A 27184-nucleotide genomic window follows, 5' to 3' on the forward strand; every position below is an offset into this window, starting at 1 on the left:
CTCTGACTACTTCATGCCACGTATTAAAATTCTTCGCAATGATATTTTCCATACCCTCGCTGGTCTAAACCCTCGGAAGGCTTATGGACCTGATGGGGTCCCTCCTATTGTTCTCCGAAACTGTGCCTCCGTGCTTGCACCTTGCCTAGTCAAACTCTTTCAGCTCTGTCTGTCAACATCTACCTTTCCTTCTTGCTGGAAGTTTGCCTACAATCAACCTGTTCCTAAAAAGGGTGACCGCTCTAATCCCTCAAACTACCGTCCTATTGCTTTAATTTCCTGCTTATCTAAAGTTTTTGAATCTATCCTCAGCAGGAAGATTCTTAAACATCTTTCACTTCACAACCTTCTATCTGATCGCCAGTATGGGTTCCGTCAAGGCCGCTCTACTGATGATCTTCTGGCCTTCCTTACTGAGTCTTGGTCATCCTCTTTTAGAGATTTTGGTGAAACTTTTGCTGTTGCCTTGGACATATCAAAAGCTTTTTGATATAGTCTGGCACAAAGCTTTGATTTCCAAACTACCCTCCTACTGTTTCTATCCTTCTCTCTGTAACTTCATCTCAAGTTTCCTTTCTGAACGTTCTATTGCTGCTGTGGTAGACGGTCACTGTTCTTCTCCTAAATCTATTAACAGTGGTGCTCCTCAGGGTTCTGTCCTGTCACCCATTCTCTTATTATTCATCAATGATCTTCTAAACCAAACTTCTTGTCCTATCCACTCTTACGCTGATGATACCACCCTGCACTTTTCCATGTGGTTGGGTTTAGGAAGGGGGATAAAAACCCAGGGAGGAGTTAGGATTCTTTTAATCTCTAACGTTTCGGCTGAATAGCCATCCTCAGAGAGACTGATTTACATGAGTGAAAACACACTATTTATAACAGCATACAAAATTTTCTCATTTGACATTCGTACAGAGTATTGCCATCCTGGCATGTACCTCACCTAATTTTATTTTCCTAGTTTATTTTAAAAAACAGTGAGCAACCGTTCAGCGAAGCAGCCAGAACATACCTAAACGAGGAGTGCCAGAAACTAAGCAACAAAATATACAAACTTTTGGACGCGAAGAAAAATGTGAGAATAACTGAAGCCATGGAAAGGAGATTAAAAACGGACAACAGGAAGCAGAAAGAGAGTCTACACCGAAAACTTCAGTTACTCTGCAAAAACAGTGCATGGAAAGAGGCGGGAAGAACGGATATAATAATGAACATCTCTAACAAAACACTCGCTAGATACGAACTGGAAGCTCTATCTCTTGGACTAAAGTTTGACACCGGCAAGAACACTAACACATACGCTGATTACGTTCTCAAAAACTACACATGGACGAACAGCGACGTGGAAAAAGGATTCATCCAAGGTGTTTTAGCGTGCTATTCCTCTCTAGCCAGTGAACAACCCAGTGCCATACCTAAGCGATACCGGGAAGCTTTAAACAACCTACGCAAGGATGATAGCGTCATGATCACCAAATCGGACAAAGGAGGGGGTGTGGTTATAATGAACAAAGCCGATTACAGTGCGAAGATGATGAACCTCCTAAGTGATACATCAACCTATGAGAAGAAATACCAAGGATACAACAATATTACGTCCAAGAACTTCAACAAGGAGGCAAGGAAAATACTTAGGAAATCCGAGAAGGGCAAGAAACTGCTGCACTTGTTGGAAGAAAACCCGAACCCGCCAAGGATGAGAGGGCTCCCCAAGACCCATAAACCCAACATCCCGATGCGCCCCATTACATCAGGTATAGGAAGTGCTCCCCACGCACTTGCCAAGCGACTAGCAAGACCATTCTCCAACGCTTTAGGCTCAATAAATGGAGCACACCTACGTAACTCCGCGGACCTTATACAACGACTCAACTCGGTGAACTTCCGCAACAAGAAGATGGCGAGCTTCGACGTAAAGTCCTTATTCACCAACGTCCCCGTGGAAGGAGCGATAGAAGCGGTAAAAAGGGCATCTGGAGACATCAACGAAGAAAATTTACCGATCCCGAGGGAGGACTACATCAATCTTGTTGAGCTTTGTGTTAAATTTGGTGCCTTCACTTTCGAGGGACAAGAGTACTCACAACATAAGGGACTGGCCATGGGATCCCCTCTTAGTGCTGTTATGGCATGTTTGTATATGGAAACACTAGAGACTGATAAATTTATAAGAATAATGGGTACAGGCTCAACATGGCTTAGGTATGTTGATGATGTGCTAGTTATATTCCCAAAGAGCACGAATATAAATAATAAGTTAACATTGCTTAACAAAGTCCATAAGGATATCCAATTTACGGTGGAAGAGGAACAAGACAATAGATTACCTTTCCTAGATACGGTAATCTGGAGGGAAGAAGAAGGAGTCAGTTTTTCTGTTTACAGAAAACCCACCAATAAGGACGATTTCATTCACTACCTTTCAGCCCATAGCATGAGGGTCAAATCTGGTGTGATTATTGGTTTTTACTTAAGAGCGTTCAGAATTTGTAGCAACAACTTCCTAGAACAAGAAATACGATATGTCATATCAACTTTCAAAAAGCTGGGTTATCCTGAAGGGCTCCTTGTTAGGCTTAAGAATAAGGCAAAGAAAATAACAAGTGAAAACAAAGAGAATAAAGATCCCTGTACAACTAGCGAAAGAGAGAGGTATATATGTGTACCAAATTCGGACAAGGCTTCCATAATTAATAAATATTTGTCTAAAACAGGATTAAAAATAGCAACATTAGCGGGAGAGAAAATTGGTGAGCTAACGAGGACTAAAAAGACCGGACTTGTTAATAATAACAGCGTAGTGTACAGCATAGCATGCAAAGGCTGTACAAAGCAATACATAGGAGAAACAGGCAGGGGACTTAAAACAAGAATAACAGAGCATAGGAGAGATGTTTTAAAACACAACACATCAAACACCTACCAAAATGGGAAGAGGCTAAAGAAATTAAAGTTGGATTGAAGAAAAGAATGAGAAAAGCTATAGAGGCAGCCCTCATAGCAACTAGGGAAGTCACTAACCACAGAGAAGGTTTAATCAGGTGGGCGGGTAATTCCGCCAGATTGGCCCTCAGGTCAGGTACAAGGAATATCCCCAGTAAAGGCTCGTCACGTAGGCGGGTAATGCCACCTGACTAGGAAAATAAAATTAGGTGAGGTACATGCCAGGATGGCAATACTCTGTACGAATGTCAAATGAGAAAATTTTGTATGTTGTTATAAATAGTGTGTTTTCACTCATGTAAATCAGTCTCTCTGAGGATGGCTATTGAGCCGAAACGTTAGAGATTAAAAGAATCCTAACTCCTCCCTGGGTTTTTATCCCCCTTCCTAAACCCAACTACTTGTCAACATGAACAATTCACTTTTCCATGTCTTTTCATAGACGTCTACATAAGAACATAAGAACAAAAGAAATAAGGGAAGCTGCAAGAAGCGACCAGGCTTACACGTGGCAGTCCTTGTATGAAACACTCCTACCTATTTCCATCTGTTATCCCCATCCATAAACTTGTCTAATCTTCTCTTAAAGCTCTCTAGTGTCCTGGCACTAACTACATGATTACTGAGTCCGTTCCACTCATCTACCACTCTATTTGAGAACCAATTTTTTCCTATCTGCTTCCTAAACCTAAATTTTTCAAGCTTGAACCCGTTATTTCTTGTTCTACCTTGGTTGCTGATCCTAAGAATTTTGCTTACATCTCCCTTGTTATAACCCTTATACCACTTAAAGACTTCTATCAGGTCCCCTCTTAACCTACGTCTCTCTAGAGAATGTAAATTTAACCGCTTCAACCTCGCTTCGTAAGGAATACTCCTCATCCCCTGAATCCTTTTAGTCATTCTCCTCTGTACTGATTCTAATAGACCTATATCTTTCCTGTAATGTGGGGACCAGAACTGCACAGCGTAGTCTAGATGAGGTCTGACCAGCGCCAAGTATAACTTTAATATTACTTCCGGCCTTCTACTTTTAACACTCCTAAAAATGAATCCTAGTACCCTATTTGCCTTGTTTCTGGCTTCTATGCATTGTTTCCCTAGACGGAGTTCAGAGCTAACTATAACTCCTAAATCTTTCTCGTACCCTGTACCTACCAGAGTTTGGGTGTTTAATGTGTACCTATTGTGTGGGTTTCCTCTACCTACGCTAAGCACTTTGCATTTATTGATATTAAATTGCATTTGCCATCTATCCGTCCATTCATTCATTCTATCTAAGTCTGTCTGCAAGGCGATGGCATCCGCTTCTGACCTAATTAATCTACCTATCTTTGTGTCATCCGCAAATTTACTAACATCGCTACTAATTCCACTATCCAAGTCATTGATATATATTAGAAATAATAATGGCCCTAATACTGATCCCTGTGGCACCCCACTAATGACATGACCCCACTCGGATTTCGAGCCGTTTATTAGCACTCTCTGTCGCCTGTTACCAAGCCATGACCCTATCCAACCTAACACCTTCCCATCTATCCCGTGCGCCCTAATCTTTCTCAGGAGCCTTTGATGGGGCACCTTGTCGAATGCTTTACTAAAATCCAGATATAAGATATCATAACTATCACCTTTATCTACTGCCTCGTACACCTTACTGTAAAAACTTAACAAGTTTGTCAGGCAAGACTTCCCCTTCGTGAAGCCATGCTGTGACTGATTTATCAAGTTATGTTTGTCTAAATGTTCCCTAATGTTCCTGGCTATTATTATTATTATTATGTTCTTATGTTCCAGACAACTATTCCCTTTTCTTCAATGACACTCAACTAACCCCTTCTTCTACACTGAACATCCTTGGTCTGTCCTTTACTTATAATCTGAACTGGAAACTTCACATCTCATCTCTAGCTCAAACAGCTTCTATGAAGTTAGGCGTTCTGAGACGTCTCCGCCAGTTTTTCTCACCCCACCCCCAGCTATTAACTATGTACGTACGTCCATGCATGGAGTATGCTTTACATGTCTGGGAGGGTTCCACTCATACTGCTCTTCTAGACAGGGTGGAATCAAAAGCTTTTCGTCTCATTAACTCCTCTCCTCTAACTGACTGTCTTCAGCCTCTTTCTCACCGCCGCAATGTTGCATATCTAGATGTCTTCTACCGCTATTTTCATGCTAACTGCTCTTCTGATATTGCTAACTGCATGCCTCCCCTCCTTCCACGGCCTCGCTGCACAAGACATTCTTCTTTCTGTCACCCCTATTCTGTCCACCTCTCTGACGCAAGAATTAATGAGTATTCTCATCATTCATCCTTTTCTCTGGTAAACTCTGGAACTCCCTGTCTGCTTCTGTATTTCCACCTTCCTATGACTTGAATTCCTTCAAGAGGGAGGTTTCAAGACACTTATTCATCAATTTTTGACCACTGCCTTGATCCTTTTATGGGATTGGCATTTCAGTGGGCATATTTTTTTATTGGATTTTTGTTGCCCTTGGCCAGTGTCCTTCCTAGATAAAAAAAAAAAAATAAATAAATAAAAAGCATTGAGGTCACCTTATATGTGAATAGAATTCAAAACAGCATTACTGAAAACGTGTCTCTGGAGTGTTTAGGAGCCTCTAACGTATCTAAAATACGAAAAAGGCATGCAAAACTTTCGTATGGAGAAACATAATATTACCAAAAAATGTGCATTTTGACTATTTTTTAGGTTCTTAGGGAGAAAACATAAGAACACTTTATATGTACTTTACAAAGTACTTTATATGATAAAACAAAATGATATTGTCAGAAAAGTGTATTATATGAGTGTTTTTAGATTCTTAGGTACCGAAATAAAAAAAAAAAAACATGAAAATCATTCATTATGGAGAAACAGAACAACATTAGAAAAACGTGTATTCTGGGTATTTTGTACAAAACGCATGCAAAGCATGCATGAGATAAACGAAATATCAATACCAGAAATGTATCTTTTGAAAGTTTTTGAGCATGTTAGGCACCAAAACTCTAATAAGCATGGAAAGCACCCTATAAGGCAATACAAATCATTTTTAAGAAAAAGTGTTTTTTGTGTGTTTTTAAGCTTCTTCCTTACAAAGACACTGAAACGCATGCAAAACACTTTTTATGAATAGAAATTACAAAAATCGTGGATTTTCAGTGTTTTTTAATTTCTCTTATAGAAAAACGCCAAAATGCATGCAAAGTACCCAGTATCGGGAAATGAAACGATATTACAAGAAACGTGTATACTGCAATAAGTGCTTCTGAGCTTCTTCGGTCCCAAAACCCTAAAACGATTTAAAAGCCCTCTATAAGAGAAACAGATAAACATTACAAAAAACGTGTGTTTGGAGTGTTTTTCACCTTGTTAGGTAACAAAACGTCAAAACAAAGCAAGTGATTTGAAGAAACAGAACAATATTCCCAAAAGCGTGTATTGTGTGTTTGAACTCGTTATGTATCAAAACACCAAAATGCATGTAAACAACTGTACATGGGGAATCTAAAAGATATTATGAGAAAAGTGTATAATGAGTGTTTCTGAGCTTATGTATCAAAACGCAAAAACGTGTGAATAATGCTCTTTATGGAAAAGACAAAAAAAAAAAACATTACAATAAAACTTTTAAGCTTTCTAGGCACCCAATCGGAAAAAAAATGCATGGAAGGCACCATATTTTGAAATACAAAATAAAATTACCAATGTGTGTTTTTTAGCTTTTTAAGACCCAAAACGCTAAAACTCATTCAAAACACCCATTATGGAGAAACGAAACAGCATTAGGAAAACAAGTATTTGCATTTTTTTGAACTTGTTAGACAAAAGAAACTGCAAAATGCATATGAAAATATATATATATATATATATATATATATATATATATATATATATATATATATATATATATATATATATATATATATATATATATATATATATATATATATATATATATATATATATATATATATATATATATATATATATATATATATATATATATATATATATATATATATATTTTTTTTTTTTTTTTTTTTTTTTTTTTCAGGAAAGTGTGTTATTAATGTTATTGATCTTCCTAAGTAACAAATCGCTCAATAGCACTCTATATGTATAAACAGAAAAAAAGAAAAAAAATACCAAAGAGGCGTGTTATGTTATTCACATTGTTATGTACAAAAATGCAAAAAAATCATTGAAAGTATCCTATAGACGTTACGAGAAAAGTGTATTATTAGTGTTTTTGAGCTTCAGTGGCTACAATACGCAAAAACGCTTCAGTAGCACTATATATGGAGAACCAGAACAACATTACCAAAAAGGAGTATTTTTTTTTTTTTTTTACATTGTTAGGTATCAAACTGCCAAAATGTATGCAAAGCACACTATATGGGGAAAAACAACGATATTTCTAGAAACGTGTCTTTTGAGTGTTTATCAGCGTGATTTACACCAAAATGCTAAAATGCATGGAAATTACCCTATATGGGAATACCAAATAACATTACGAGAAACATGTCTTTTGAGTGTTTTAAGCTTCTTACGTACCAAAACGCTAAAACGCATCGAGAGCACCCGATATTTGAAAACAAAACTTTACCAGGAAAAATATTTTTGTGTGTTTTTAAGGTACCTATCAAAATGGTAAAACGCCTGCCAAACCCCTCTTATTCAGACTCAGGGTAACATTACTAAAATTAAGTATTATGAGTGTCTTTATAATTGTTACGTACATAAACACCAAAATGCATGCACAGTACCCTATAGGGGAAAACGGAAAGACACTTTGAAAAACGTGTATAAGGAGAGTTTTTGTGCTTCTTAAGTACCAAAACGCGAAAACACGATAAATAGCACTTTTATGGAGAAACAAAACAAAACAAAAAAATGAGTGTATTTAGGTATTTGAGTGTACCAAAACACCAAAATGCATGCAATATCACCTATATGGGAAAACGAAACGACATTAGGAGAAACGTATATTTTGAGTGTTTTTGTTCATGTTAGACAAAAAAAAAAAAAACATTACCAAAAACGAGTCTTTTGAGATTATTGAGCTTCATACGTACCAAAACGATAAAACGCACGCAAAACACCCTTTATGGAGACACAGAGTAACATTACCAATACATATATTTTCAAAGTTTTTGAGTTTGATACGTACATAAACGCAAAAATGCATTCAAAGTACACTATATGGGGAGACGAAAAGACATTATGAGAAACGTGTGATTTGAGTGTTTTTCATCTTTTTAGGTACCAAAACGCTAAATAAAACGCATGAATAGCACTATATGGAGAGACAAAACATTACCAAAAATGTGTATTTTAAGTGTTTCACACAGGTTTAAAAACGCCAAAATGCATGCAAAAGCACACTCTATGAGGAAAGGAACTGAAATTTTCAGAACCATGTCTTTTAAGTGTTTATGAGTATTATATGCATCTAAACGCTAAAAAGAATGGAAAACACCCTATATGGATGGGTGATGAAAATAACATTACTAAAAACGTTTTTTCTCACTCATTTTGAGCTACTTATCAAAACGCTGAAAGGCATGCAAAACTCTCTTAATTGAGAAACAATAACATTACTAAAAACAATTATTTTGAACGTTTTTTGAAGTTATAACGTATAAAACGCCAAAATGCATGGACTACGGAGAAACCAAAATACATTACGAGAAACGTATATAATGAGTATTTTTTGAGCTTCTTAGGTAACAAAACCCGAAAACAAAAGAATTGCACTCAATATGGAGAAACATAATAACATAATTAAAAACATGGATTTTGAGAATATTTCACATTTTTAGGTTCCCAATATAGAGTGCTATTCATTAGTTTTATCGTTTTGGTACCTAGCAAGATCAAATACATTGATAATGCACATTTTTCGTACTACCCTTTCGTTTTCCAATATAGGCTACTTTCCATGCATTTTGGCGTTTTTGTACGTAACAAGATAAAAATAAAATCAAAATACTTGTTTTTTTTTTGGTAATATTATTGTTTCTTCAGAAAGGACGTTGGGCATGCGTTTATGCATTTTGGTACGTAAATAGGTTAAAAACACTCGTAATGTTCTCTTTTCAAGTATAGAGAACTTTTTTATGTTTTTTTAGCGTTTTGCTGTCTAACACGTTAATAAAACTCAAAAGACATGTTTATGGAAGTGTTTCTTTTGAATGTTTTTGAGCGTTGTGAGCACGAAAACACTAAAAAGCATGCAAAATACTTTATATATGGAAAGTAAAAGATATTACGAGAATAGTGTACAATGGGAGTTTTGAGCTTCTTAGGTACTAAATGCTAAAACGCATAAAGAGTATATCTATATTGAGAAACAGAAACATGTATTTTGATTCTTTTTCACATTATTATCAAAGCGCCAAAATCCCTGTAATGTTCACTATATGGAGAAACGAAACGACACTACCAGAAACATGTCTTTTCAGAGTTTTTAAGCGAAGTAGGCACGAAAACGCCAAAAAACATGGAAATCCCCATAGACGGGTCTTTTCATTGTTATTGAAGTTATAATAAACCAAATTGCTAAAACGCAAGAAACATTCTTTTGGGACAAAGATAATAACATTACATTTTAAACTTTGTTTTGTGCTTTGTTACATAGAAAAGCGCAAAATGCAGGTAATGTACCCTATATAAGGAAATGAAAGAATATTAGCAGAGATTGAGTGTTTTTAAGCTGTTTAGGTACCAAAACACTCTAATTCATGAATAGCATTCTGTATGAAGAAACAGAATAACATTACTAAAAAACATTTATTTTCTGCGTATTTTACATGTTTACGTACCAAAACGCCAAAATGCATGCAAAGCACCGTATATGGCGAAGAGAAATGACATTTCTGGAAACGTATCTTTTGAGTGTTTATAACCGTGTTACAAAAAAAAATGTTTTTTGAGGGTTTATGAGCTACTTCCGTACTAAAACACCCTTGCAAAACACCCTTTATTGAGAACGAGAATAACGTTACCAAAAACAAGTATTATGAGTGCTTTCAGCTTTCGTACAAATACGCAAAAATGCATGGAAAGTACTCAATATGGGGAAATGAAAAGACATTACGAGAATTGTGGATTTCAAGTGTGTTTGAGCTTCTTAGGTACATAAACTCTAAAACGTATGAATAAAATTGTATGTGTAGAAATAGAACATGAACAAAAAATGTGTACTTCGAGTATTTTCACAATGTTAGGTACCAAAACACCATAAAGTATATGAAGAAACGAACCTACATTAACAGATAAGTGTTTTTCAGTGTTTTTTATTTATTTATTTATTTTTTTTTTTTGTCCCCAAAACACTAAAATACATAGAAAACACCCTATTTTGGGACACAAAAGATCATTACAAGAAACGTGTATTATAAGAATTCTTGACCTTAAGAACGTGTCTTATGAGTGTTTTTGTACATGATAGACTACAAAACGCTATAAGGCATGGAAAACACTCGATATGGTAAAGAAAACATCATTACCAAAAATGTTCCTTTTTTCAGTGTTTTTAGATATTTACCTACGAAAAAGCTTAAAGCATAGAAAATCTTCCTAATTGAGACACAGAGTAACATTACCAAAATCAAGTATTTTGAGTGTTTTTGAGCTTTTTGCGTACATAAACGCCAAAATGCATGCATAGTAAGTACTCTGTATAGGTGAACAAAAGGTTATTACGAGAAACGTGTATTAGGAGTGTTTTGAGCTTGTTCCATACCAAAACGCGAAAACGCGCTGAATAGCACTCTTATATGGACAAAGAGAACAACATTACCAAAATCTTGTATTTCGAGTGTTTTTTTTTATATTGTTAGTTACCAAAACGGAAAAATGCATGCGAATCACTATCTATGGGGAAACGAATCGAAATTACCAGGAATGTGTCTTTTTAGGGTTTTTGAGTGTTTTAGTTACTAAAACCCTAAAATATATGGAAAGCCCATAATTTCAATACCAAATTTTATAATTTTTAATTATAATTATTAATTATTATAATTTTATACCAAAACGATGTATAATGAGTGTTTTTCATCTTCTTATGTACAGAAACGGGAAAATGCATGAAATGTACCCTGTACGATGAAACATAACGAGATTACCAGAAACGTGTATTATGAATGTTATTGATTAACAAAATGGTCATTAACACTCTATACGTAGAAAAAGAACAACACTATAAGAAAACGTGTTGAGTATTATTTATATTGTTATGTACGAAGAAGCGTAAATTCATGCAAAAATATCCTTCATTTAATAACGGAAAGACATTACGAGAAAAGTGTGTTATGAGTGTTTTTCAGCTTCTTAGTGTCCAAAACTCAAAACTTATTCAATAGCATTATATAAAGAGAAACAGAACATTACGAAAAACGCTTCTTTTTTTTTGTTTTTTTTTTGCATCGTTAGGTACGAAACAGCCAAAATTTATGCAATTCACTGTATATGGGAAAAAAAAAAAAAAACATTTCCAGATAAACGTTTTTGGAGTGTTTATGACCGTGTTATACACCAAAATGCTAAAAGGCATGGAAATAACCCTATATAGGAATACCAAAGAACATTATGAAAAACGTTTCTTTTGAGTCTTTTGAGCTTCTTACGTACCAAAATTCTAAAACGCTGGCCCCAAAACTCTCAAAATACAAGTTTTTGATTGTCTTTTCTTTTTTTTCCATATAGAGTGTTACTCACGTGTTTTAGATTTTTGGTACATAAGAAGCATTCATAATACCCATTTCAAGTAATATTTTTTCGTTACCCCGTATAAGGTACTTTCAATGAATTCTGTGGTTTTTATACGTAAAAAAGCACAAAAACACTCAAAATACTTGTTTTTTGGTAATAAGAATAATATATTCTTTCTCAATTAAGGATGCATAGATGGCTCGTTTTGGTAGCTAATAATGTGAAAAACTCTCAAAACACACGTTTTTTATTGCTTTTTCTGTTTTCCATATAGAGTGTTACTCATGCGTTTTAGCATGAGAAAAAAATATAGAAGAATATATTATTCTTATTACCAAAAAAACAACTATTTTGAGTGTTTTTGTGCTTTATATATATATATATATATATATATATATATATATATATATATATATATATATATATATATATATATATATATATATATATATATATATATATATATATATATATATATATATATATATATATATATATATATATATATATATATATATATATATATATATATATATATATATATATATATATATATATATATATATATATATATATATATATATATATATATATATATATATATATATATATATATATATATATATATATATATATATATATATATATATATATATATATATATATATATATATATATATATATATATATATAAACCTAATTCATTGCACGTACCCTATACGGGATAACGAAAGAATATTACTTGAAATGGGTATTATGAATGCTTTTTATGTACCAAAAAGCTAAAAAGCATGAGTAACACTCTATATGGAAAAGAGAAAAGACAATCAAAAACGTGTATTTTGAGAGTTTTTCACATTCGTAGTTACCACCCTCAATGGTGAATTGAAACCATTTCCAGAAACACATCTTTTGAGTGTCTTCTGGAGCATGTTAGGCACGAAAGCTCTAAAAGGCATAAGAAACATCAAGCATAGGAAAAAAAAAAAATATATATATATATATATATATATATATATATATATATATATATATATATATATATATATATATTACCAAAAGTATGTCTTGTATGAATTTTTTAGCCACTTACGTACCAAAACGCTAAAACGACTGCAAAACATCATTTAGAGAGGAACACAATAACTTTACCAAAAACGTGTATTTTCAATGTTTTTGAGCGTGTTACGTATAAAACTGCCAAAATGTATTAAAAGTATACGAAATAGGGAAGCAAAATAAATAGCACTAAGTAGAGAAAAAGAACATTACAAAAAAAAACAAAATTGGGAGGGTGATTTTCACGTGGTTAGATAAGAGAACGACAAAATGCATACACAGTACCCTCTACGGTGAAATGAAATCAGAGGAAGCGTATAATTATTTTTGTGCATGTTAGACATCAAAACATGAAAAAGAATGGAAAGTACGCTATATTGGAAAACAAAATATTATCAAAAACGTTCCTTTTTAGTGTTTTCGAGATACCTACCAAAACGCTAAAACTGATAAGACAATGAGTAACATTACCAAACACAAGTATTTTTGAGCGTTTATGAGCGCTAAAATGCATACAAAGTACCTTATATGTGAAAAATAAAGAATATTACGAGAAATGTGTATAAGGAGCTTTCGAGCTTCTTAGGTACCAAAACGCGAAGAATGCGTTGAATAACACTCTGTGTGGAGAATCAGAACAATATTAACATAAACGTGTGTTTTGAGTGTTTATTTATTTATTTACTTTTATTTTTTTATTGTTAGGTGCAAAACTGCCAAAATGCATGCAAAGCATGCATATGCATGTATATAGGGAACGGAAATGACATTTCCTGATACATGTCTTTGGAGTGTTTATAAACATGTTATGCACCAAAACGCTAAAATGCATGGAAACCACCCAATATGGGAATATCAAACAACATTACAAAAACGTATATGTTGAGTCTTTTAACTTCTTACATACCAAAACGCTAAAACGCATGGAAAACTCTTTTTAAGGAGAAAGAATAACATTATGAAAAAGAGATTATTTTTCCATGCTTTTTCTCGTCTTGATGTCTAACATGTGCAAAAATAATCATAAGATACGTTTCTTGTATTGTTTTATTTCATCATACATAGTGCTATCGATGCATTTTAGCGTTTTGGTACCTAACAATGTTGAAGAAAACTCAAAATACGTCTTTTTTTTTGTAATGTTTTATTTTTCTATATAGAGTATTATTCACGCTTTTTTTTTGCGTTTTGGTACATAAAAGGCTCAAAAACACTCATTATACACGTTTCTCATAATGCCTTTTCGATTCCCCATAAAGAGTGGTTTTCGTGCACTTTGGCGTTTTGGTACCTAAGTAGGTCAAAACTAAACTACAATACATGGTTTTGGTAACATTGTTCTTTTTCTTCAGATCACTTGATTTATATGCATTTTGATGTACTGATACCTAACAAGGTGAGAAAAAGCACTCAAAACGTGTTTTTGATAATGGTTTTCTTTTTCTCCATATAGAGTGTTTTTCACGCGTTTTAGTATCTAAAAAGCTCAGTATTTTTTATATAGGTTTCTTGTAGTATCGTTTCGTTTCCCAATATAGAGTATTTTGCATACATTTTTGCCCTTTTTCTACTTACGGAGTTCAAAAGCACAAAAAAAATTGCAATTTTCTAATGTTATTCCACTTATTTATAAAGCGTGTTTTGCAGTCGTTTGAGCGTGTTGATATGGAATAAGCTTAAAAGCACAGAATACGCGTTTGTTTGTTTGTTTTTTAATGCTGATTTGTAATTTCACATAAGATATTATCCATGCTTTTTTTTTGCGTGTTTCTGCCTAACACGCTCAAAAACACTCAAAAAATAGATTTCTGGTATTGGCATTTCGTTTGCTCATATAGAGTGTTTTGCATGCATTTTGGCGTTTTTGTACCTACGAATGTGAAAACATTCAAAATACACGTTTTTCGTAATGTTGTTCTGTTTCTCCATATATAATGTTGTTCACGTGTTTTTGATACCTAAGAATCTAAAAAAAAACACTCATATAATATGCTTTTCTGATAATATCGTTTTGTTTTATCATATAAAGTGTTTTGCATGCATTGTTGCTAAAAAGCTAAAAATACTGAAAATACACTTTTTTGGGAAGGGTAATGCTATTCTTTTTCCTCCATAAGAATGTTTCGCAATCCAAAGACACTTTTTTTTGGTAATGTTTTGTATTCCCATATAATGTGGTTTCGATGCTCTTTAACGTTTTGGTGCTTAACACGCTGAAAACACTCAATGGACACGTTTCTGAACATATATATTTTTTTCAATATTGAGTAATTTCTATTTATTTACACGTTTTGCAACCTAACAAAGTGAAAAAAAAAACACTCAAAAGAAACGTTTTTAGTAATGTTCTCTTTCTCCATATGTAGTGCTAGGTTTATTCATTCGTTTTAGAGTTTTGGTGCCAAAGAATCTCAAAAACACTCATAATACACGTTTTTCGTAATGTCTTTCCTTTCCCCATATAAGTTGCTCTGCAAGAATTTGGTCTTTTTGGTACTAAAGAATGTAAAAGCACTGAAAACAGTATTTTTGGGAAAGTTTTTCTTTTTTTTCTATCATGCAATTCAGCGTTTTACTATTTAAGAAGCTCAGGAACACACGGTAATACACGTTTTTTTTTTTTTCTAGTATTGTTTTATTTCTAAAATACGCTACTTTCCATGCAATTCAGTATTTTTGTACATAATTAGTTCAAAACATTGGAAGTAAGTGTTTTTGGTAATATGATTTTGTTTCTCCATAAACTGTGTTTTGCAGACTTTTTAGCATTTTGGTACGTTAGCTCAAAAACACAAAACACTAAAAAGGCACATTTTTCGTAATATTATTTTGTTTCCAATATAGGGTGCTTCCTATGTATTTTATTATTTTAGCGCCTAAAACATAATAAAAAAAAAACTGAAAAGCCACCTTTTTGATTATGTAGATTCGTGTCTCCATATGAAGTGCTTTGTATGCATTTTGGCTATTTATGCCTTTTAGCGTTTTGGTATCTGAGAAGCTCAAAACACTTAAAATGTACAATTCTCGTATTTTTTTTTCCATAAAAGGGCATTTTCCATGTTTTTTTGCGCTTTTGTAGAAAAAAAATTAAAAAGTCATAATAGTTATTTTTGGTAATGTTATTCTCTCTCTCTCTCCAATTACTGTGTTTTGCAAGTGTTTTACCGATTTAGTACGGAAGTAGCTTAAAAACACTCAAAAACACGTTTTTTTTGCAAAATTATTTTGTTTCCCCATATAGTTTTTTTTTCGTGTATTTTGGTGCCTAACATGTTTATAAACACTAAAAAATTAACCATTTTGGGTTAAAATTTGGGTTTTATTCAGCCATTTTATCGTTTTTGTGCGTAACAAGCTCAAAAACACTCAAAATTCTTGTTTTTCGAGATGCTATTCTCTGTCTCCATACACAATGTTTTGCAAGTGTTTTAGCGTTAGTACGTAACTAGCCCAAAAATGCTCCAAATAATACACGTTTTTTGGTAAAGTGTTTTAATTTTCGCATTTAGAGTGTTTTCCATGGTTTTTACCCTTTTGGTGCCTAACGCGCTCATAATCACGCAAAAGGCATGTTTCTGGAAATATTTCTTTTCCCCATATGCACTTAAAATACTTTCTTTCAAGAAATCTTTTTCTCTTTTTCAATAAACGGTGTTTTTGCATAGGTTTTAGCGTTTTGGCTAAAATGCATGATTCGCATGCATTTTAACATTTTGTTACTTAACAATGTGAAATACTTTGAAAACACACCTTTTTCGTAATGTTATTCTGTCTCTCCTTATAGAAAGTGATATATGCGTTCTAGTGTTTTGGTACCGAAGAAGCTCAAAAACAACGATAATACACGTTTCTCGTAATGTATTTTCGTTTTTCTACGTAACAAACTCAAAAAAACTAAAAATTCTTGTTTTTAGATATGTTATTTATTTTTTCTATAAAGAATTTTGCATGCTTTTAAGCATTTTGGTACGTAAGATGCTGAAAAACAGTCAAAAGACTAATGTTGTTCTGTATTCCCATATAGGGTGATTTCCATACTTTTTTTTTGGTGTTTTGGTGCCTAACACGCGTTTTTGTATCTAAGATGCTCAGAAACAGTCATAATACACGTTTCTCGTTTCTCCATATAGTGTACTTTGCATGCATTTTGGCGTTTTTCGACGTAACAAGCTCAGAAATACTCAAATAATCATTTTTAGTAATATTTTTTTTATTCCTAAAAAAAAAAGGGTGTTTTACTTGCGTTTTACCGTTTTGGTACGTATGAAGTTAGAAAAAAAAAGTCAAGACATGTAAAGTGTTTTTTTTTTTATTTTATTCTCATATAAGGTGAATTTAACTTTTAGGTGCCTACCACATTGAAAAACTCTCAAAAGACACGTGTCTCGTAATGTCGTTTTCTTTCTCAATATAGGGGGCTTTTTATGCTTTTTGGCGCCTTGGAACCTTATAATGTGTAAAACTCTCCAAATAAACGTATTTAGTAATGCTATTCTTTTTTTCCATATAGAGAAAGGAAACGAAATTTCCATGCCTTTTAGGATTTTGTACAAACAAAGATCAAAAACTCTGATAATATGCAGTCCTCGCAATATCTTGTTGTTTTACCATATAGAGTATCTTCCATGAATTTTAGCCTTTTTTTCTACGTAATAAGTTCAAAAGACTTAAAATACATGTTTTTGGTTAAATTATATTGTTTGTCCGTAAAGAGTCTATGTTGGAAAATAAATTAATATTATGGAAAAAGTATATTTTTAGTGCTTTCTTCTTGTTATGTACTAAAACAATAAAAAGCATGGAAAATATCTATTATGAGCAAAAAACGTGTATTATTAGTGTTTTCCATCTAAAAGACAGCCAAAAGACAGCTAAAAGACACCTAAAAGACATGATCAGCACTCTATATGGAGAAACACAACAATTTTACAAAAACGTGTATTATGAGTGATTGACACCATATTAGTGGGCAAAACACCAATATGCAAAGAAAGGACTATATAGGAAAAATAAGAATAAAATTGCTAAACACGTGCAATATGAGTATTTTGAGCTTAAGTAATAAAACGATAAAGTGTATGCAAATAATCATTTATGGAAAAGGAGGACATTTAAAAAAAAAAAAAAAAACGGGCATTCTAAGTGTTTTTAGCATGTTTCGTACAAAACGCAAAAAGTGGAAAATACCCTATATTGAAAAAAAAAATTAAAATCGAGTCTTGAGTGTTTTAGAGTTTATTTCGAAGAAATACGCTAAAAAGGATTTTTTTCTGGAGAAAGTAACATTACAAAAAAAGTGTTTGTAATTTTTTTTTTTTACTTTTTTAGGTATTAAATTCCCTTAATGCATGTAACTCACCTTATATGGAATAACGAAACGACATTATCAATAACCTGCTATTTGGGTGTATAATAAGCACCAAAAGACTAAAAAACATAAAAAATACGTGATAAGGGAAAACAAATTAATTTCATCGAAAACGAGTCTTCTGACTGTTGTTGACACTGTTAGCCAGAAAATGGTCGTTTCCACATGCAGAGTACGTTAAATGCATTTTGGTGTTTTTGTATGCAACATAAAAAAACATTCAAAATGCTTCTTTTTCGTAATGTTATTCTGCTCTTCCATATAGTGTGTTTTCCATGTTTTTAAGCTTTTCTGTACGTAGGTAGGTCAAAAACATGTTTTCGGCAATGTTTTCTATTCCCATGTAGGATGACTTCCATTCTTTATAGGGTTTTAATGATTAGTACCCTCATAAACACTCAAAAGACTCGTTTCTGTAAAGATCGTTTCCTTTCTCCATTTTGACGTTTTGATACATAGCAATGTGAAGTCCACTAAAAATGCATGTTTTTGGTACTGTCTTTCTTTTTTCCATATTGGGTGCTATTCATGCATTTTAGCGCTTGGGTACCTAAGAAGCTCACAAACACTCATAATCACCGTTTCTCGTAATATTCTTTCGTTTAACCATTTTGGGTTATATTCAGCCATCTTATTGTTTTTGTGCGTAAAAAGCTCAAAAACACTCAAAATTCTTGTTTTTGGAGATGCTTGTTCTCTTTTTCGATAGACAATATTTTGCAAGTACGTAAGTAGCCCAAAAATGCTCCAAATACACGTTTTTTTTTTTATGAAGTGACTTAGTTTCCGTATTTAGAGTGTTTTCCATGTGTTTTACCCTTTTGGTGCCTAACACGCTGATAATCACGCAAAAGACATGTTTCTGTTTCTTTTTAGAAATGTTTTTTTTTTCAGTAAATGGTGTTTTTGCATGGGTTTTAGCGTTTTGGTTAAAGTGCATGATTCGCATGCATTTTAACGTTTTGGTACTTAACAATGTGAAATACTTTGAAAATACACCTTTTTGGTAATGTTATTCTGTCTCTCCATATCAAAAGCGATTTATGCGTTTTAGTGTTTTGGTACTGAAGAAGTTAAAAAAAAAACAATGATAATACACGTTTTTTTTCGTAATTTATTTTCCTTTTTCTTACTTTCAATGCATTTTTGCGTTTTTCTACTTAACAAACTAAAAAAATACTGAAAATTCTTGTTTCTAGATATGTTATTTAGTTTTTTTTTCTAAACAGACACGTTTTTGGTAATACTGTTTTATTTTCCCAAAGAGTGTGCTCTCCTTTCTTTTTTTTTTTTTTTTTGCTTTTCGTTTTTTTTTTTTTTTGTCTAGCTCGCTTTTAAACGCATAAAATACACGCTTGTGGTAATGTTTTTTTTCCTTTCTCTATATAGAAGGCTTTACACAAGCATTTTGGCGTCCCTGATACCTAACAATGTGAATTATGCAAGAAAAAAAAAATCCGGTTTTTGGTGATGTTCTGTTTCTCGATGTATAGAGATATTTGTGTTTTAGCGTTTTGGTACCCAACCCGAAAAAAAAAAAAAACTCGTTATACACGTTTCTCAAAATGTCCATTCCTTTCCCCATGTAAAGAGGTATCTGTGCATTTTGTCGTTTTAGTACTTAATGTGCTCAAATACAATACACATTTTTTTATATTATGTTCAAAATCATTTATTATATATACGCGGTGGTTTCCATTTTTTTTTTTTTTTTTTTGCGTTTTGCTACGTAGGAAGTTCATAAACACAAAACACTCAAAAGACACATTTTTGTAATGTTCTTTTGTATTAATATATAGGGTGTTTTCTAAGTATTTTCGCATTTTGATGACAAAAACAGTCAAAAACACTGAAAACACAAAAACTGAAAAGACTGAAAAGCTAAAATGCATGCAGAAAACCCTTTATGAAAAAAAAAAATAGAAATTAACATTATTAAAAACATGTATTTCTAGCATACAAAAACGCAAAAATGCATGAGAAATACTCAATACTTGGAAACAAAAGGACATTACCGGAGATGTATATTATCAGTGTCTTTAAGTAAGTTTCTTAAGTAATTGTCTTAAGTTTCCTAAGTACTAAAACACTAATACTCATGAATAGCACTCCAAATGGAAAAAGAGTAACATTCCCAAAAACATTTTTTTTTCACATTATTATATACAAAAATGCTAAAATGTAGGGAAAGTGTTCTATAAGAGGAGATAAAATGACTTTTTCATAAACGTGTGTTTTGAGCGTTTTTGACCACGTTAGGCACTAAAACTATGATAGTGCAAAACAACATTACGAAAAACGTTTGTTTTGAGCGTTTTTGGAGTTCTTACATACCAAAACGCTTAATCGCATGCAGAATACACTTAATGGGGAAACAAAATAACATTACCAAAATCAACTATTTTAATTTTTTTTCAAATTGTTATGTAGAAAAACGGCATGATGCATGTAGGGGACCCCATGTAATGAAACGAAAAGACATTACAAGAAACGTGTATTGTGTATTTTTTTTTTTTTTTCGCTTTTTTTTGGTAACAAACGGGAAAACATTTCAGTACCACTCTATAAGGAGAAACGGGAGAAAAAAAATACTTAATAACTTTTCTATAAACTTGTAGTTTGAGTGTTATTCACACTGTACCAAAACACCAAATTGCTTTGAAAGTTGATTTATGGAGATACGAAACGACATTCCATGAAACCCATATACAAAGAGTTTTTGTGAATGTTAGGCACCATAATGTTTTAAGTTCTTTACGTAACATAAACGCATTTAAAAACACCCTTCGTTGAAAAACAAAAAAAAAGAAACATTACCGAAAACAAGTATTTTTAATGTTTTTTGAGTTTCTTGTACACAAAAACGCCAAAATGCTTCTAAAGTACCCTATATGGAGAAAAAATAAATAAATTTATTTACGAGAAAATGGGTTTTTGAGCCTCTTAGGTGCCAAAATTGCTTAAACCCAAGAAAAGCACTTTATATTGAGATACATAACAAAAACCAAAAACGTGTATTTTGAGTGTATTTCACATTCATAGGTATCAAACCTTCTTCTTGTATGCAAAGCACCCTATATGGGAAAAGGAAATGACATTTCCAGAAATGTGTCTTTTGAGTGTTTATGACGTATTAGGCACCAGAGCGCTAAAAAGCATGGAAAAAAATCACTATAAAGGAAAAGAAAACATTAAAAAAGACGTGTCTTTTGTGTTTTTTAGCTTCTTATGTATCAAAACGCTAAAGTGGATGTAAAAAAACCTTAATGGAGAAACAGAATAACATTAACAAAAGAAGTATTTTGAGTGTTTTTGAGCTTGTTACGTACAAAAACGAAAAAAAAAATGCATGAAAAGTATCCTACATGGGGAAACGAAAGGACATTACAAGAGATGTATTATGAGTCTTTTTGAGCTTTTTAGGTATTAAAATGCTAGAACGCATGAATAGCACTCTACATAGAGAAACAACAATCTTACGAAAAACAAGTAATTTTTTGTGTTTTCAAGCTACCTACGTACGAAATGCAAAAAAAGCATGAAAGCACCGTTTATAGAGAAAAGCCATTACAATAAGACAATAATCGTGTTTATGAGAGTGTTTTTTTATAAAAGGTGTTTTGCATGCGTTTTAGCGTTTTGGTACGTAAAAAGCTGAAACACAGTGAAAAGAGACGTTTTTGGTAATGTTTTGCTTTCCCACATAGGTTGCCTTTCATGCCTTTTAGTGTTTTAGTTCTTAGTACGCTCATAAACACACACACACATACAAACACACACACACACACACACACACACACACAAAAAAAAAAAAAAAACGTTCCTGGGGATGTCGCTCTCCACATTTAGGGTGCTTTACTTGTATTTTTGCTTTTTGGCACCTATCCCTGCGGAATTCTCACAAAATACAAGTTTTTGGTAATCTAGTTCTCCACATAGAGAGTTATTCACGAGTTTTAAGTAATAAAGAAGCTCAAAAACACTAATAATATACGTTTCTTGTATTTTCGTTCTGAGCGTTTTACTGTTCAGCATGCTCATAAATACTAAACACATTTTTCAAAATCTCACTTTCTTTCCCAATTTACAGTGATTTACGTACATTTTGACATTTTAGAACCTTTCAATGTGAAATACACTCGAAATACATGTTTTTGGTAATGTTGCACTGTCTCTTCATATAGAGTTTCTTGAAATAGATACTTTCTATGCTTTTTCACGTTTTTGTACGTAACAAACTCAAAACAATTAAAATACTTGATCATTGATATATATATATATATATATATATATATATATATATATATATATATATATATATATATATATATATATATATATATATATATATATATATATATATATATATATATATATATATATATATATTTACAGTTTTGTTACGTAAGTAGATGAAAACACAAAAGACACGTTTTTGGTAGTATTTTTTTTTATCTTTTCTTATATAGGATTCTTTATAGGCTTTTAACCTTTATGTGAATAATACGCTCCTAAAGACTGAAAATACATGTTTGTGGATATGTCTTTTTTTTTTTCATATAGTGTGCTCTCATACACTTTGGCGTTATGGCACCCAACAATGTGAAATACACTCAAAATACATGTTTTTGGTAATATTGTTCTGTTTCTCTATATTGAATACTATTCAAACGCTTTCGAGTTTTTGTACCTAAGATGCTCAAAAACACTCATAATACACGTTTCTCGTAATGTTTTTCTTTCTTCCGTATACTTATATAAGGTACTTTCCTTGCTTTTTCACGTTTTTGTAAGTAACAAGCTCAAAAACACTCAAAACCCTTCATCTGGTAATGTTTAAGTATGCGTTTGCATACGTTATAGCGTTTTGGCGAGTAAAAAGATCAAAAACACCCAACAGACACTTTTTTCGTAATATTGTTTTGCATTGCCATACAGGGTGAATTCCATGTCTTTTAGTGTTTTGGTGCCGAACATGCTCAAAAACACTCAAAAGGCACTTTTTTGGTAATATATTTCACATTATTAAGTACAAAAAAAAAAAAAAAAAATTCCAGAAACGTGTGATTTGAGTGTTTTTCAGCGTGTTACCCACTATAACGCTAAAAAGGATGGAAATTATGGAGTTGGGAAAACCTTTCCCCATATTGGAGACTTTGCATATATTTTTGCGTTTTGGTAGCTAACGATGTGAAAAACACTCAAAATACACATTTTTTCGGTAATGGTCTGGTTTTCCATATATTCATGCATTTTTAGAGTTTTGGTAGCCAATAATATATGGTTAATACGCCTGTCAGGTAATGTCCTTTCCTCTCCCCATATACGGTATTTTACATGCATTTTGGCTTTTATCTTTCAAATGATAATGTGAAAACACTCAAAATACTTATTTTTGGTAATATTATTCTGTTCCTCCATGAAGGTTATTTTTAAAGCATTTTAGCGATTTAGTACATATGAAGTTCAAAAACAGTGAAGGAACATTTTTTTCCCAAAATTGTTTTGTTTTCCCACATAGGCGGATTTCCATGTTTTTTTGTTTTAACAAAAAAAAGCTTAAAAATACTGGACACGTTTCTGGAAAATTTGTTTCCTTTTCTCATGTAGGGTTTATTGCATGCATTTTGGCGTTTTGCTACCTAATCATGTGAAATACGCTCAAAATATACGTTTTTTGCAAGGTTGCTCTGTTCCTTCATATAAAGTGCTATTCATGTGTTTTAGCGTTTTGATGCCTAAGAAGCTTAAAATACTTATAATGCACGTCTCTGGTAATTTCATTTTGGCTCTTTATATAGAGTATTTTGCATCCATTTTTTGGGTGTTTTTGTACGTACCATGTTCAAAAACACTCAAAATACATGTTTTTGTAATGTCATTCTCTTTCTTTTGGTATAAAATAAGTTAAAAAAAAACTCAGAAGGCATGTTTTTCTTAGCATTGTTTCGTATTCCCTTATAGCGTGATTTCCATCCATTTTAACGTTTTTCGTGTTAAAACGCTCATAAACAATGAAAAAACAAGTTTCTGGTAAGGTAATGTACTCGTATGTGTGCATTTTGCGTTATGGTACCTAACAATGTAAAAAAAAAAAAAAAAAAAAAACACTTTTTTTTAATAATGTTCTATTTCTCGATATAGAATGGTATTTATGCGTTTTTGCACTTTGATACCTGAAAAGTACAAAAACTCTCACAAACTTTTCTTACAACGTCTTTTAATTTCATCATATAGAAGACTTTTTATGCATTTTAGCATTTTCTACGTAACAAGCTCAAAACAATCAAAATACATGTTTTTCATTAATATTTACTCTTTCTTCATTAGGGCATTTTGTATGCGTTTCAACGTTTTGGTAAGAAAATAACTCAAAAACATTGAAAAGAGACATTTTCTGTTTTCCAATATAAGGTGTTTTAATTGCTTCTTATTGTTTTTGACCCTCGCACTCAGACACTTTTCTGAAAATCTCTTTTCGTTTCCTATAATAGGGTGATTTGCATGCATTTTGGCGTTTTGGTACCTAACAATCTGAAATACACTCAAAATGCACGTTTTTGGTAATGTTCTGTTTCTCCATTTAGAGTGCAAATCAATACTTTTAGCATTTTGGTACCTAAGACGACCAAAAACACTCATAATACACGTTTCTCATAATGTTCTTTCGTTTCCCATATAGTGTGATTTCCATGTAATTTGGCGTTCGTTTACGTAATAAGTTGAAAAAACCCAAAATACTTGTTTTTAGTAAAGTTATTCTTTCTACATAAACGATGTTTTCCATGTGTTTTAGCGGTTTGGTACGTAAGTACCTAAAAAAAACACTTTAAGGGGTCGTTTGTTCCTATATGGAATGCTTTCCTTTTTTGGGGATGGATGGGTACTTTGGTTCCTAAATGCATCTCTAGTAATGTTAGATATTTTACCCATATAGGGTGCTTTATCTGCATCTTGGCGTTTTCGCATCTAACAATGTGAAACATACTGAAAATACTTTTTTTTGATAATATTATTCTGTTTCTCTATATAGAGTGCTTTTCAAGAGTTTTAGAGAAAGAATCTCAAAAAACACTTATAATACACGTTTCTCGTAATGTCTTTTTGTTTCCCCATTTCGAGAATTTGCATGCATTTTGGCATTTTTGTACGTAACAAGTTCGAAAACACTCAAAATACTTGTTTCTCGTAATCTTATAAATGATGTTTTTCCATGCGTTTAAGCGTTTTGGTGCGTAAGAAGCTGGGGAAAAAAAAATAAAATGACACTTTTTTGGTAATGCTGTTTTTCACTTCCATATATGGCACTTTATATGCTTTTTTTTTTTAGCGTTTTGGTGCCTTACATGCACACAAAAAAAAAAACCGCAAAAGATATGTTTCTCGAAATATCATTTCGTTTTTTTCATATAAGCAGCTTTTTCTTCGCATTTTGTCGTTTTCTTTTCTAACAATGTAAAAAAACACTTAATTTACATGATTTGGTAATGCTGTTTTAAAATACAGAGTGGTATCAACGCGACTTCGCGTTTGGTACCGATGTTGAAGAACACTCATAACACACGTTAATCATAATTTTTTTTTTTTTTCACCTTGTAGAATATTATGTATTTCCAGCAATTTCCTACGTAAGAATCTGAAAAAAATAAACATTCTAAATTCTTGTTTTAGGTAATCTTATAATTCCTTTTTTAAATGTGTTCTTGCGTTTTGTAGTTTTGGTAGGTAAGAAGTTCCAGAACTCTCAAAAGATTCGCTTTTCGTAATGTTGTTTTGTATTCGCATACAGAGTGACTTCCATGCTTTTTTTCGCGTTTTGGTGCCTAACACGCCCAGAAAACTCAAGAGACACGTTTCTGGTAACGTCATTTCGTTTCCCAATGCTGGAGGCTTTGGATGCATTTTGGCGTTTTGGTACCTAATAATCTGTAAACAGTCAAAATACACTTTTTTGTTTATTTTATTATGTTTCTTCATATGCAATGATATTTATGCATTTTAGCGTTTTGATACCTAAGAAGCTCAAAAACTCTCATAATACATGTTTTTCCCTATGTAGAGTAGTTTGCATTGCATTTTGGGATTTTTCTATGTAACAAGCTCAAAAAAAAACCTGAAAATAAACGTTTTTGGTAAAGGAGCACAGTTTCTCCATAAAGGGTTTTTAAATGCTTTCCAGAGTTTTAGTACATAAATAGCTGAAAAAAACACTGAATAGTGACTTTTTTTTGTAGCATTGTTTTCTTTTCCCAGTACGGCTTTCCGTGCTTTTTACCGTTGTGGTGCCTAGAACTCTCTATATATACACTCCAAAGACACGTTTCTGGAAATCTCGTTTCCTTTCCCTATATAGAGTGGTTTACATGTATTTTAGCATTTTGATATCTAACTGTGAAATACACTCAAGATACACGTTTTTGGTCATATGTTTGTCCATATAAAGTCGTACTTTATCGTTACTTTTTCTTTTTTTCGTTTGTACCTAAGAAACTTAAAAACACCCAGAATACATATTTCTCGTAATGTGTTTTCTTATGCTCCTTATACTGTACTTTACCTGCTTTTTATTGTTTTTATACGTAACAAGCTCAAAAACAATCAAATTCATTGTTTTAGGTAATATTATTTTGTTTCTCCATAAAGGGTGTCTTTCTATGTATGTTACCGTTTTGGTACGTAAGAAGCTGAAAAACACTGAAAATCTGTAAATATTGTTTTCCAATATGTTGGATTTTCCATGCATTTTGGCGTTTTGGTACATGATTATTGGGAAAACATTCAAAATACATGTTTTTGATAATGCTGTTGTTCCTCGATATAATGTGATAATAATGCGTTGTAGGATTTTGGTACCTAAGAGGCTTAAAAAACGCTTATAATACACGTGTCTCGTAATGTCCTTTTGTTTTCCCATATATAGTCCTTTCCATCCATTTTAGCGTTTTTGTACGTAACACGCTCAAAAACACTCAAAAAACTTTTATTTTTATTTTTATTTCTTGGTAATGTTATTCTTCTTCTCTATAAATGGTCTTTTTAAATAACTTCTAGATTTTTGATACGTAAGCTGAAAAAC

At 32.4% G+C, this 27184-nt stretch overlaps 1 protein-coding gene across 1 annotated transcript in view; it reads left to right on the forward strand.

Annotated features, from left to right (window-relative positions):
• The first annotated feature begins 1213 nt into the window (after positions 1 to 1213).
• The window catches only part of LOC135093961 (uncharacterized), a 56673-nt gene continuing 30702 nt past the window's right edge, over positions 1214 to 27184 (forward strand). The window contains exon 1 of the mRNA XM_063993641.1: positions 1214 to 2208. Coding sequence (XP_063849711.1) covers positions 1214 to 2208 — 995 coding nt within the window. The remainder of the gene's footprint in view (positions 2209 to 27184) is intronic.

This window comes from Scylla paramamosain, chromosome 44 (assembly GCF_035594125.1).
Source record: "Scylla paramamosain isolate STU-SP2022 chromosome 44, ASM3559412v1, whole genome shotgun sequence".
In the NCBI taxonomy this organism is placed as follows: Eukaryota; Metazoa; Arthropoda; class Malacostraca; order Decapoda; family Portunidae; genus Scylla; species Scylla paramamosain.